The sequence below is a fragment of the Mya arenaria genome, chromosome 5 (genome assembly GCF_026914265.1).
Source record: "Mya arenaria isolate MELC-2E11 chromosome 5, ASM2691426v1".
Taxonomy (NCBI): Eukaryota; Metazoa; Mollusca; class Bivalvia; order Myida; family Myidae; genus Mya; species Mya arenaria.
Window position 1 is genome coordinate 35,634,771 of NC_069126.1, and position 15,125 is coordinate 35,649,895.

The following is a 15,125-nucleotide window of genomic DNA, read 5'->3' on the forward strand; positions in this document are numbered from 1 at the left end:
GTCAACTTCTGGAATTTAAAAGGTATCCTACACCATTTAGTTTAATAAATATCTATTACAGTGCATGTGCAATGCCAAACTTCCAATTGTCGCTAAAATAAATTTGAATACACAATTGAAGAAAAACAAACATGTTAAGCAAACACATTAAGATTTGCAGGCGACACAGTTTTAAACACTCAGTTTTTGGGCACACATGAGCAACCTAATTGTTCATCCCTGTATTTTGAACAGTTTGTAAAAATGATCTGCATTTGTTAGAAAACTGTGCAATATTACCTTTATAACTTTGATCAAAGAATGCCTAGTTGGCACAAAAACAAGTTTTTATAAGCCTTAACTTGGGTAAACATTACATACAAAACACAAGTTTATTATAGAAAATAGTTTATCATGTAAAATGTCATCACCTTATTTTAAAGCTAATCATCTTTGAAATATAATATAAACTTGAAATAAACGGACAGGCTTACAAGGCACAATTTCATCCTAAACATGTCCAAACCAGAGCTCACGTTCAAGCTCGCTCCTGTCCAACTGAGCCGACGAGCTGAATTCTTTCTCCTGCTGCTCCTCTTCAAACGCTGGCTCCCGCTCCTGTCGGACAAAAAAAACAAGCATGAAACGATACGAAATCATGATTATATTTATCCCATTAAGGTCAGATTTCTTACAGATGCAACAACTTCTTTATTTGCAAACTTATTGTGTATACATGTGAGCAGTGATGCTGAATGAACACTGATTCAATATAAGCTTAAATAGTAAAGAAACATTAAATTCGCAAAAAAATATGTAAACTTTTAATTTCACAAAACAACATCAAGTTTCTCAAACATAGTTATATTTGTAAATAATAAAATCACAGTAATCCCAACGTATGAGCCATAATTCGTGAAATGTACTCACGACCGCCTGTTACATAATTATGTAAGTGTATATAAATAACGTTTTAAACAAATGTAACTACAAAACATGTAGACAAACTGCTCATACCACATCTTTCTACTAACAATGTGCTGGCATGTTCAAAGTGTGCTTCCGGCAAATGTAAAACACAATGGTACTAAAACAGCTGGTGATGATGTCTTACGCGACCGTTCAATTTCCGCTGTAATTGTCTTAAGTGCATGTTTTTTAGTGCAATCCGATTTTTTATTATGTTCCTTGAAAATAACAGTACTTGACTTTTGCTCTCGAAGGAATCTTTAAAAAAGTCCGGTTGTACATCATATAAAACGTTATTTATTTTATCTTTACATAACTGAGTTGTATTTATTAAATTAGTTGCCACTATACATTCATTTGGAATTATGAACGTAATACAATTGTATGCTGTACTTGTGTTGTACCTATTGTTAAACAGAGTTCAAGCCGAATATAGCAACAAGAGGTTACACCAAAATGCAGTTCAAAGATGCCAGGGCAGCGGTGGACTAGCACCAAGCAATTACTTCAATCCCGTGCCAGGAACGGTCAGTTATCCACCAGAACACCCAGATCTTGGAGTGAAATACGACGAGTTATTTGACTTTAACTTACAAGATGGGGAATCAGCGTGGGTAGCGGGATTTGCTTCATACAGCTTGCCTGTTGTGTTCGAAAATTGCGTGGTGTGGACCGAAAACACTGCTAGCGAAGGAAACGGCGCTTCCATCTATAGTTGTTTAAATTATTGTGGATACGATACATCAACCACAGACGCCTACATAGGAGTTAATTCACGACACTGTGTTTGCTTTACACGGCATATGGTAGAAGCGAATCGGACTCGATGCGACCCAGCCAACGATATAATGTTGGGTGTGTATGCAGTTAAAACAGAAAGGGTAAAAGATAAATTCTTATACCAGTGTAACAACATGCAAATCAATACCAGCATCGAAAAATGCACAGAAAAACATAAATCCGTCTGTTATACCAGAAACCCGGAAGTGTGCACAAACAACAATAGACACTATCTTATAAACAACTCTTGGACGTTTTACTGCATTGTTGCTGAAACTAAGACTTGGTTTGACAGCGTAAACCACTGTAAAACTATCTCAGGTAACATTTTACCAACTGTCACGCCGCAGTTGGTATCTGAAATAAATGCACGAGTCAATGATACAGTTGATTACTGGGTAGGAACGTTTCGTAGTTTTACTGTTGCTGATGACCGCACGGGTAACAGTCCGTGCCTGGTAGTGACGAGAGTTAATAACGAGCTTGTTTTAGAACCGGAAGACTGTAACAAGAGGAGGAAGTATGTTTGTTTAGAGAACGTAAGACGAAAACACGGAAACAACAACGACACAGTTGATGACAATGTCTACAATCGTACGGACATTCTTGATGACAAAAATAAAATTCATACAAATTCCTTGGTAATCGGCATTGTTATAGGTGTAGGTGCAATTCTAGCCCTTTTTGGCATTATATTTTTATTTCTATCGATACGCAAATTTTGCAACAAGACTCAAACGCCATTTATAACGGATTATACACAGGAAAGTCATGAGTTGGATGCGGTGGATGGAAATCAACAATATGACGCTATTCGTGGTTCTTATGTGCAGCCGCGATCAGTGCCGTTGGATGGTAAAAGAAGGAGTCAATCAGATCATGGCAATGATATAACCACCCTTGGAAAGGCGGAATATGATGAGGACGGTAGTCCTATCAGGCTTCATAACGATCCAAGACTCGATTTGAATGAGGACTTCTATTCTAACTCTAATTTGAACGAGGAGTTGTATTCTAACTCTCAGATTGGTCGTGATCATGTCAGCGATGGATACGATAAATGTTCTGCATCCCAGTGCAGAAAATCTGGGGCCTCGTTAAACATTTATGGTAATTTGTAGACTTGTGAGATAACCAGAATCGCGTTTTAGTTTATCGGTGCTGTATATATGTCACACTTGCTACTTCTAACGATACGTGTAGTTGTTTATCGGTGTTGAATATATGTCACACTTGCTACTTCTAACGATACGTGTAGTTGTTTATCGGTGCTGAATGTATGTCACACTTGCTACTTCTAACGATACGTGTAGTTGTTTATCGGTGCTGAATATATGTCACACTTGCTACTTCTAACGATACGTGTAGTTGATTAGCGGTGCTGTATATATGTCACACTTGCTACTTCTAACGATACGTGTAGTTGTTTATCGGTGTTGAATATATGTCACACTTGCTACTTCTAACGATACGTGTAGTTGTTTATCGGTGCGTAATATATGTCACACTTGCTACTTCTAACGATACGTATAGTTGCTTATCAGTGCTGAATATATGTCACACTTGTTACTTCTAACTCAGTCCATGCATATAGTCATGCGTATTAAGTAATTTACGGCCACCAGCCCATAATACAAAAACATAGATATATCAATGGTGTACAATAATAGTTTCGTCATTTTTATGAATATCTTAACAATATATGGGTGATTTGGCATGTCTTTAACAATGTATTTATTGCCTGAATGTTTAATATTAAGTACTTATATTTAATTATAATATAAAAATATTTAAGTTATTGTCATGGTCAGGGTAATTTATTAGTATTGTCATTCTGTGCAATTAAAATATTGTCATTATTGTAGTTTCTGTTTAATATAAAATAATTCTCATGTTCTGTGTTATTGAAATGTTGTCATTTTGCGTTATTAAAAAATAATGTATAATGTCAGTATGTGTAATAAAGTATAGTCATTCTACGTAATTAAAGTCATTTTGTGTTATTAAAATATTGTCATTCTGTGTAATTAAAGTATTGTCATTCTGTGTAATTAAAGTATCGTCATTCTGTGTAATTGAAGTATTGTCATTCTGTGTAATTGAAGTATTGTCATTCTGTGTAATTAAAGTATCGTCATTCTGTGTAATTGAAGTATTGTCATTCTGTGTAGTTGAAGTATTGTCATTCTGTGTAATTGAAGTATTGTCATTCTGTGTAATTGAAGTATTGTCATTCTGTGTAATTGAAGTATTGTCATTCTGTGTAGTTGAAATATTGACATCCTGCGTAATTAAAGTTTTGTCATTTTGTGTAATTGAAATATTGTCATTTTGTGTAATTTAAGTATCATCACTCTGTGTTCGTCTGATTAAATATTCCAGTGAAACGATGTTAAAACATCAATGTTCAATCTACATTTTGACAATGACTGGGTATGAGAATATATGTGGATTTTTCTTAAACAACCCACAGGCTAAATGGTGTTCACACCAAAACTCTATGTTGAGGGGCTTTTTACTATAATACTGTATATATACCTTACACACTCGTGGAATTCCAACTCAGTAACACGTTGAATGACGAGCGGGTGTCATAGACGCCAGTAACCAGCGTCTCAGATTTATACTGAGTAATGTTTATAAACAGCGCAAATAAGTTAGCCTTTTTAATTTTCAATTGGTTTGGGAAAGGAAAGAGACATGAACACCTGTAGAGTTCGTCACACCGTTTTTACAAAATATTTAAAAAAATAATTAAGAATTGGAGCTGTTTATGACCCATCTATTCAGTTTTTATAATGAAAACCATTCATTAGTTCTCAACAAGACACCAATGCGGCAACGCCGCATTAAAACCCGATTTTTTATTTGATGATGAAATTTTGCAAACCTAAGATTTGAGCTAGTGGCCTAGATTTTTTAGATTAAAGCCGATCTTTATACTTTTTTGATGTATATTGTTTCATTTATAAAAAATGGCATTAACACAATAGAAAGATATATCAGGGATAAGTGCTCTCATAAATCTGGGAGTATTATTGGTCCTCGCATAAATGTTGATAAAAACAACTTATTTTAGTTAGATTATTGGCTTATCTGGAGTTAATTACAACAAATAATACATGTTTTGACTGGTTTTAGTCTTTTAGCCTTTCTTTCATTTGGAAAGCTGAAAACCTACCCGACCGGTGAAGCTAAACAAAGAATCAATTTGGCATGGCCTAATCCAAAGGAATACAAATTATAGGAATTCATGGAGCATGGGTTAGGTGTATGACCGACAACCACATATATAAATCACATATTTATTGTCTTTACATAACATTTTCTTTCACAAAAAGAGGAAGTCATTATATCAACATTCAGTCGTTCAATATTATATATGTATATATCTAAATAAGTAATAGAACATAATTTAATCCTACCATAAACGTTCGTTCTCTGATCATAATTCATATGCATGTTACACAACAACTTCCAGAAGTGTGCATATGGTAAGATACAGAGCTTAGGGCAAATTTAACCCTGAATATGTAATGCAAATAAATCTACATTTTTCATTATTCATGACAGTACACACAATGGGACGACAACGATAGTATCACCTTACTCTTCTTTGAACTGGCAAACTCATTTATTTTGGAACAAATGTTAACTGAACAAGCATGCAAGACTCAGTTTGTTAGAATTTGCACATAACACGCTCAATTTAATAAGTGACCTTCAGGCAATCTGGAATTAAAAATCTTGATCCCCTGGTCGTACAGTTCTTGATAAGATGGCTACATAATGAATACAAACAAACTGAACGATTATTTTAGCATTGTTGTTAATACTGCTTTAAATCTCTTAGCGACTAATTATTCTGCAGGCCATGGTTATATCATACAATTATTAAAATGTGGACAATGGCTGAGATGGAAAAATATGCCAAATCCATCTCATAAGAGCATCAAAAGATGCTTTACAGCACACAAAGTGTGGATTATACATGTAAATAAAACCAATTGGACATGTTTTATCGTTGTTAATACTGCTTTTCTGGATTTTAGGCTGGTGTTTTCATACAATAAGTTTAATGTTGAAAGTCAACAATACCATATACGGTATGTTAATAAACAGGAAATTATATCCATCCTGAAGACAATCAATTTGCTATAACCACAGACTTTAACCCTTGAATCAATACAATACAATAAGAGGCAGGAGTTATTTAACCTCAGAATGTTTAAAAATCAACAACCAATAATTTAATACTTATTTTAAATAAAAATGGAATAAAAACCACATCTAATAAAGCATTTTGTTATTTTATACAATATGGGCCAAGTCTAAAACTATAACAATATTTTCAAAGGAAAAATAATTTCTTCTCATAAAAATACAATGATTAAAAATTAATACAAGTAAACGTTAAAACAGCAGTTTATCTTTTTGCAAAACGTCGGTGCCACATAATGCTTTGATATTACATGTATGTGAAATACTGTGCACAAAAAATAATGTACATGTGGATTGCAAATGAGCAATAAAATGCAATAGACAATATAACAAGCCATCAACAACGTTATTTTGAAATGGTGTTTACATGTTCTTTTTGAACACACAATCAAAATATTAAAATAAATAAAAACAACAATGTTACAGAAAGTAATGTACTTTCTCTGCTTTCATGAGTGCAAAAAAACTAAAGATGGAAAAAGAGAAGTGGTAAATTTGAGTTTAAAGGCTTTTAGATAAGGATTAATACTCAATCTTATAAAAAACATGTTCAAATATTTGGTCGAAATGAAGGCATTCTAGATTTACTTTTGTGTATACATTATTGAAAAATTCTCAAACTTCGTTAAAAGAAACAATATTATTTTGTTATTTCTCTACCAATTTTAATATAGATTGATAAAAACATAAGGTAAGTTTACAAATTTACAGATATATTTTTTGAAGAAAAACAAATGAAAAAAATAAATCTTTTGTTCCAAGTTTTTCTCGAGAAATAATGCACATATATAGATAATTAAACTTATTTCAATGTAAAGATATCACAGACACAATGTACAGAACATGTTGTGCATGTCATGTTGACGATGTAGAGGATGAGTTTCATGCTGAGATGTGTTGAGGGGCAGCTATCTTCCTCTCCACTTGGCTCAAGTATTTCTCTGGGATTCCCGCACTCCTGAAAAAGGACAAAAACAATTTGTTTTATAAATATACATAGGTCTTATTTTTGATAGTGTAAGTATGAGTGTAAATTTGTATTTACATACTACGAACTAACTTTCTTGCCAATGAAACAATCCAATGAAATTATTTGGAACATATTCAAGATAAGAGACCAAAATTGAAAATTACTAATTCATATAAGATCTATTTGAAATTAAGATCAATGTCATAATGATCTTTTTCTTTTACTGATAATTGAAAATATGAGATATCAAATTTTTTATAAATGTTAATGAAATAAAATCTTAAATAGCAACACAGCAACTCACTACAATTTTCCAAAAAAATACTTCCATGAGGTTTGCAACACAAAAGCATATTTATCAATTTCATCAAAATAATAAATAAATGAAACAATCATTTTTGGGCCATTATACCAAAGCATATATCCTACGGTCACGATATCTGGGTAAATACAATTTATTAATCTGGCCTCACTACCAAATGTCAAAGCTACAAAATCCCATGATTTCAGTAGCAACGTTTTTGGTATTCGATCTTGGTAATTCGATCACACATTTTTTTTTACAAAATGCTGAAGTTATCATTTTTGTAATTACAGTTTCTGAAGGTTCGGCATTTTTGCTTCTCTGTGAGATTTCCAACAATTGCTCGACATTTTGATCTTATGATGCAACACCATTTTCTCATTGGACTATTTATTCATCATTTTGCAGTTAGATGCCTTGTTGATTTTAGTGATGCAAAAATTCCAAAGCAGAAAAAATGCAGATCCAGCATTTTGAAGTGAGGCCATTGATATTCTTCTAATATCTAATAACTTTATCTGTCAGAGTAGGCAAAGAATTTTTTATTTTTCCAACAAATCATTTATTTTCAACACTTAAATGTAATTAATATTCAACTAAAATTCCTGGGGCAGTGATTACGAACAGTCTCAAGTTCAGACTCGAGACTCATTATGGCAAAACTTCATTTCATTGTAACTTTCCTTCTATCAGAGTATTGATGGTAAAATTTGTTGAAATATATTAATATTTGAATGTTTTACCTTTACATACATTTTTTTTTTTAAATGAAGTAAATATGAGTTTTTGTTCCTTTATAAAAATGCTTTTCTGAGTCTGAGTCTAGACTAGGACTTGAGACTGTTCGTAATCTGGGCACCAGACCTCCCAACATTTTGTTGAACTTTTGTTGATAGGGTGGCCCAAATCTCCATTAGAAAATGTAACAGATTATACCAGACACCAGAGTTACACCACAGTTGAATTCACAAAATAAAAACTTCAAGTATGTGATGTTGGATATTTCCAAACTAAAGATATACAATTTCAGAAAATAATGATTTACAATGTAAGTCAACCTCAAGAATGCTTAAGGTATCATACATTAATATTTATTTCAATCAATATTGATTAGGCCAAAAAAATTAAAATGGTTTGGTAAGGGTTACATTATTTTCAAAAACAGGTAGGGAAGATAGGCTTATTATTATTTTCTTTTTATGAGCTTTATAAAAGAACATTATTGTCATCGTTTGGGAATGGTGTTAAAGTAATCTTCCATTTAAAGCTTTAAAGGTTTTAAACTACATAGCAAAACACACACTTAAAAAAAATAAAATATAATATATATATATATATATATATATATATATATATATATATTTTTTATTTTTTTTTACCAACTGTCTTTAAAAACAGTAGGATTGCGTAACCCGAACCAAATGTATTTTTTAGGCCTTATATTAAATGTGCAATGCCAAACTACCAGCTGTCACTGAAATCCATTGAGAAAACACAACAGCCAAGAAAAAGTTAAGCACACACACTAAGATTTGCGGGCAACACACAATGTTGTTACAATATTAGACACGCAGTTTCTGGGCACACATGAGCACCTGTTTTTACGCCTTTATGTTCACATTGACCTTGTGGGCCACATGTGTAACATAGCGATCAGGTATGCCTGCAGCTCTGTAAAAAGGGACAACCAATAAAATGAAAATAACTGTCTGATAAAATAAGAAATTAAAATATAAATGAAAAACACTACTTAATAATATTCAGCTAAAAACAGTATTCATAAGAATTCAAACCATTAATATGAAAACAGGTATAATGCAAACCGACCGTAAATTAAATAATTTCATATTCAATGTAACCTAATTTTTCAAATTTAAAACAAAAATCTGCATTACGTACAGAATTATTTAATATTATGTTAGGACAAGGAATGCCCAGTATGACACTTAGAAACTGTTACAACCCAAACAAATTAATACAGAAATGTTATCTATGTGCTAGGGTCTGGTTTGAGAATTTGCCTAAATATAAAACCAATAATAAAATCTGAAAGCATAAAAAGACCAGTATAAAAAACAATGAGCTAAAGACCAGTATAAAAAACGATGAACTAAAGACCAGTATAAAAAACAATGAGCTAAAGACCAGTATAAAAAACAATGAGCTAAAGACCAGTATAAAAAACAATGAGCTAAAGACCAGTATAAAAAACAATGAGCTAAAGACCAGTATAAAAAACAATGAGCTAAAGACCAGTATAAAAAACAATGAGCTAAGTGTTGGGCCTGAACTAACCTAAGATGCTCCAACTTCTTCTTCTTCACATCCTCCAACTTTGCGCGCCGGGCCCGGGCCTCCTCATCCAGTTTTACACCCTCCTCGAAGAATGCGTTCCTCTCAGAGATTCGCACCTGCTCCTTCTCACGTATCTGAGCGCGCACATCATCAGCATGGCCGTGGCGTTTCTTCTTGGCCTCCTGCTCCTCGCGACGCTCCTTCTCAACCAGCTCTTTCTGGGCCCTGGAGTTAAATATTTAATTTGTAAAATGTTAAAAATAAATGCATTAGTTCAGTAAACGTTATGTTTTTTACCTTAAGTAGGAAAAAGAATTTCTAAAAAAACAACAACATGCATGCACATAATAGAAAATAGTTTTTCATGAATTTGAAGCCCCAAAACCTGATGTAAACAAAGTCCTTTAAACATACATGTTTATAAATTTACCACAAATGATTATACCTATATATGCTTAAGATTTAATATTGCAACATTTGCCCACCTTGTTTATTTGACCATCTTGTTTTTTTCTGAAAAACCAATTTATAATAGCCTTGAAATTTTAAAACACAATTATATTGAAAGCATTTCAATACCTGAGCACACGTTCGAACTCGTTCCTTTCCCTCTGTGCCTGGACGGCGAGGTAGTGCTCCTTCTGGTTCATCTGGTTTTTACGTGCATCAATTAACATTGCTTCCGTCTCTGCCTTCTTCCTTCCTTCCTCTGCCTCCTTTTTGCGCCACTCACGCTCCGCCTGCTCTTGGGCTCGCTTGGCGCGGAGGGCGTCCCTGTCCGCTTGTTCGTCACGGGCACGCTCTTGAAGGGCTCGGAGCCTAGCAGTTTCTTTCTCCTTCTGAATTCGGATTCTTTGCTGCTCCTCTTCAAACGCTGCCTCACGCTCCTGAGGAATAAAAAGTGTGAATATATATTTAAACATGATCATATTTTCCCCTTAAGGTCAGAGCTTTTTACATAGAGATGACCTTTTATTTGCAACAATGTCATAAGTGATGCTGAATAAATACTGTATCCATAAATGCTTAAATAGAATATCTTAAAAATCTAAAAGCATTAAGTTCACAGTTGTATACATTTTAAAGTTCACATGTCCAAAGGTTCTGAAATAAAGTTCTGTATGATTGTGTCGAATTGCACAAATTTAAACCATAAGTCATCATCTTTGTGAAATGAGTTCAGCATTTGATTGTATTATAGTTCAATTCATTATAAGTGCAATACAGCAACAGTGACCTTTTTTCAAAATCAGAACTTCCGAATTTGGGTCAAAAATAGTTGGGACATGACAAAAATTTCACTTATGTGTAAGTTAACTTACAGCTTTCTGTTTCATGTACTCGATGACCTTGTGTTCCTCAGCCTTCTCCTGCTGCTTCTTGATTTCTCGGCGGGCAAGGATCTCTTCGTTAGCAAGGTTTAGGTCAGTCTGAAATACATGAGAAACAAGATTTATACAGAGTTTTCACGGCATGCAACATAAATTCTCATCATTCAAATAGATCATTTGGTTTTTCAACATAATTTCCAATTTTAATTAATGATGCACTTGAATTAAAGGGTACAGGTATATAAACTATGCAGCATTTCAGTTTTCCAAGAGACTCTGTGATTTACTGAAATAATACTCCTGATAACAATAAGGCCAACTAATCTCTCTGAATTGGGTTAAAATAATTAGTGAATCAGCTTAATTGTTTAAATGATTTATACTCATTTTATATTCTATTTTCGAAAAATCAGTGGGCTGTTTCATCAAGATTCTTATGATTTTTATGACATATATAGGTTGTTTTTTTTAAATAGATAAATAGTAGTGTTGAAATCTTTAAACATCTCATAAATTCAAAATAGCTCCTATAATTTTAATGAAGTGGCCCCTGATGAGGTCAGATTCCTACAACTCCCATACCCTGAGAGCCTCCTGCTCACGCTTCCTCTTGTCCAGCATGACACGATCCTCATCCATCATCTTCTCAACCTGGCGCTGCATATGCACATTCTCTTGGTCCTTGCGTTCCAGCTCAAGAAGACGGTCCTGCTCATTCTCTGTTATCTGCTCCAACAGTTTAGCCGCACCTGAGGGATAAGATTGATTTCAGCTAGTCAAGATTTAAGGTCTACAATGTGAAAACAATTAGACATAAATTCCCCTGGTCTTAAGTTAATGATTAATTATGCAATATAAAAATGTGTACCAGATACTGGTAGCTATAAAATAGACTACTTTAAATTGCATAACTAATGATTATTTTGTGGATGGAATAATGAACCATGACTTCAAGCATGGTCACAACACATTTATTGTCAATAATAACGTTTAATTTTAAGATTCGAGCCACAGTGGGAGATACCTTGGTTAGCAAACATAGTGAACAAACTATCAAATAGTAGGTCAGAATAAGTATTTTAAAGTGAGGATGGAGCTACTGTTTTTTTTTTAAATTTTAATGGACCTACACTTATAGATACATCTATCAATAAGAAAATGCTAAACACATTATAACAACTTCCGTCATTTTCACAAAAGTAATTGATATAATACACTGCAATAAAGCTAGTACCTATGAGCCTCTCTTCCTTCCTCTTCTTCTCGATCTCCTCCTGTACACGGATGGCGTTCTGTCTGTCTACCTCCATCATCACGTCCAGCCGCTTCTCCTCCTCATCCATCTCACCTCGTACTTGTCCCTTCTCGAGGATCTGGGCGTCACGGATTGCGTGGCACTTGGCATTCAGAATCAGCTGCAAGTGTAAGATTATGAAATGAATGAAAAGATGAACTCAAAATACTTCACCTTGCCATTTGTGCAGTCAACACAGATTATTCCATTGTACAATTAATTAAACTTTGAATGTCATGTTTCCCCACAATTTGATATCATTTGAAAAGGTTAAATGATAAGAATCAGAATATGAAAAAAATATACCAAAACATATATTCAATCAACAACATCAGTTGCTACCCACCTCATTAAGATGTTTGATCTCATCCTCCTGTTCCTGCCTCATCTCCGTTGCCTTGGAGAGCAGGTGCTCTGCCATCTCCTTGGCCTCCTCCTCAAGATCATTGAGTTTCTCATTATTACGCCTGTCAAGGTCCAAGGCCTTCATCTGATTCTTTCTTGCAGCACTTTCCTCCTGTAAATTCACACAACACAATGGCTCAGAGACTTGGTACATAATAATTAAGCAAAATTGTATGTACTCAATCTGATTGGAACTTCTCAGAAAACAAATCATCAAATTGTCTTCTTATGTCAGATTGCTTAAGTAAACCTGGTAAAGTGTGCCCGGTTTGCAAACTGATATTTAGTGAAACAGATTGAACATGATTTTATGGTATTTTTCCAAACAAGAGTTTCTATTTTATTGACAAAATTGATTTATTTGCTAAAATGCTAAATATTTTACTGTTTTTCCTCAGGAGTAATGCCAGTCATGTAAATTAGATTATAACCTACATTTGAAGCCATTAAGATTGCCAATCAGTTTCCAATAAGAACTACGCTTAACCATAGTCAGTAAGAGTTCAAATATTACTTCTTAACAGAAATGACGTCATAATTTAGTTCCCTGTCTACTATAAGCACATTCTTATCTAAATCAGTTTGAACAAAGTGTGAAATCGTGATGACAAGTAGGACTTCTTGCTCAATCCATCTTAAGCATTAAGATTTTACACAGTAAGTTCTAACTACAGTACAACACAAATTTGTTAAGTAAATTTGAATAGGATTTTCTTTAATAGTTATGTGCAGAGCAAAAAAAACCCATACCATTGCCCTTTCTTTCCCTTCTTTTATTCTGTTGTCCATTTGCTCTCTTTCTGATTTTGTTATTACTCTAGAGTTCTGAATTATTCTGTAGTATTCATGTCGCGGCAGGATAACTGACTGGCCACTAGGGTCTTCTGTTGGTACACTGAAAAGATACATTACAAATGCATTTTCTTTTATTTGGATTTTATTTCCTGGCTTGAGTTTCAAGACAATGAGCAAGGTAAGGATTATCTTGACATTTTTTTTGTCACACTGGTGATAATGACTTTTATTATACATTGTACACACACAATTGTACAAGTCATTAAAGAGAACTTCCTCTGCTTAAAAGAAAAACATGGCAAGTAAGATTTACCATCTGATAATATTAAATGTCACTCAAATACACTTACATAAGATTTCTGATAAGGTCTTTTGTGATAACTTGAACTGTTTCTTTGTTGTTCTTTTTGTTTTTCTTATTTCTTCTTGCACTTCTTTCTCTAGCTAAATCTTCAATTCTGTTGTCACCACCAGACCATTTGTTTTCCAAAAGTTCTTGTCTCTTTGCCACATGATTTGGCTGTCCGAATAAAGACTCATCTATCTGTGAGTGGTTGCTGACAACTCTGTAGCTCTTTGTTTTACCTCGCCGTGAGGAGGCAGAGGAGGAACTCCCCACAGCAGAGATTGCACTGCCAGGCTGTAAAAAATACCACATTTATTTATTGAACTATACATACATGTACAATACTACAAGAAAATTAATGACTTGGTGACTAAAATGGTGTTGTAGGTACCATCACTGTCTCAGGTTATTCATATTTAAACTTCAATTAATTATTAACTTCATGGATTCATTTAATTATTAACTTTGTCGACTGCAAGCCAACCTCCCTAAAATTATTTGGCATAGTTAGAACAGATTGCTAAACTGGAAACTTCTTTTTATGATACAGCAATAATAATCATATCAGTTACACTTTTACAAGAGCAAGCCTAAATTTATATTATTCAATTTTAAGCAGGGCTTGTTATAGTCCATATAAACAGCTGCTTCAGAGTCTGATGATAGATTTGGCGATTCTGCGCGTCCAAATCCCACTTAATCTTTTCCCAGCGCTAAGCATATTGAGGGGAAAGATAACGGACACCTGCTAGATAGTACTAAAATGGCAATGCTTTGTTGATCTGAATTAGTGTTTCATGAAACACATAAGTGTGTAATAAAAGAATGGTATTGGCTTAAAATAATTAATGTGCAACTTTGTGTTTTTATTTATCAAATAAGTGTTAAGTTTTGTTGAGTTACAGTTGAAGAATATAATTAACATTTGTATGAATCAGTCGACTTGTGGCGTTTAGGGAACAAAATGAATATCCAAATGTTAACGAAGTTGCCTAAACCCACATTATTGTGGCTAGGCATATTTATGGTTGACAGTAAGACTAACTTTTTTCAACAAGCCCTGCTATATGAGTTGTTAAATTTTAACAAGCCTAGGTACTTGCTATCGCAGGCCTTGCATGATTGTACTTATTTCGACTGTTGAAAATATTTTGCTAAGTTTTTAACTCTTGACCATAAGACATTCACAATCAAACTATGAACCAGAATTGTGCTAAAAACTACAGATTTGACATGCTTGTTGCAAATAATCGTGATGTTTACATTGTTAAGATAATAAAATGTAACTAAATGTATATATTTACCATGTTTTTTAATCTTTTATATGTAAACTGTGTCCAATATAGATATTTTACAGTCTTTTCATAGCTGTCACCTGGCCACTGAAGTTGTTTTTATCCCGTCGTTAAGGCAAGTGCGCATGCGTAAAATCATTT

General features: G+C 33.6%; 2 protein-coding genes across 3 annotated transcripts; one reads left to right on the plus strand and one right to left on the minus strand.

Moving 5' to 3' along the window:
- The first annotated feature begins 495 nt into the window (after nucleotides 1–495).
- On the plus strand, nucleotides 496–4,067 carry LOC128235648 (uncharacterized). The gene is made up of 2 exons (XM_052950453.1): nucleotides 496–599; nucleotides 1,367–4,067. The coding sequence occupies exons 1-2, from the start codon at nucleotides 496–498 to the stop codon at nucleotides 2,847–2,849; spliced, it is 1,587 nt and encodes a 528-aa protein (XP_052806413.1). The 3' UTR covers nucleotides 2,850–4,067.
- Nucleotides 4,068–5,019: 952 nt separating this feature from the next.
- On the minus strand, nucleotides 5,020–15,119 carry LOC128234568 (cilia- and flagella-associated protein 45-like). Of its 2 annotated transcripts, XM_052948862.1 has the most exons (11): nucleotides 14,994–15,119; nucleotides 13,694–13,983; nucleotides 13,299–13,443; nucleotides 12,490–12,660; nucleotides 12,084–12,264; nucleotides 11,432–11,598; nucleotides 10,841–10,948; nucleotides 10,098–10,405; nucleotides 9,519–9,743; nucleotides 8,819–8,894; nucleotides 5,020–6,907 (listed from the first exon to the last, which is right to left on the minus strand). In XM_052948862.1, the coding sequence occupies exons 1-10, from the start codon at nucleotides 14,994–14,996 to the stop codon at nucleotides 8,825–8,827; spliced, it is 1,668 nt and encodes a 555-aa protein (XP_052804822.1). In that variant the 5' UTR covers nucleotides 14,997–15,119; the 3' UTR covers nucleotides 5,020–6,907; nucleotides 8,819–8,824. The 2 variants fall into 2 exon arrangements, with proteins under 2 accessions (XP_052804822.1, XP_052804821.1); XM_052948861.1 differs by lacking the exon at nucleotides 8,819–8,894.
- Between the last annotated feature and the right edge of the window lie 6 nt (nucleotides 15,120–15,125).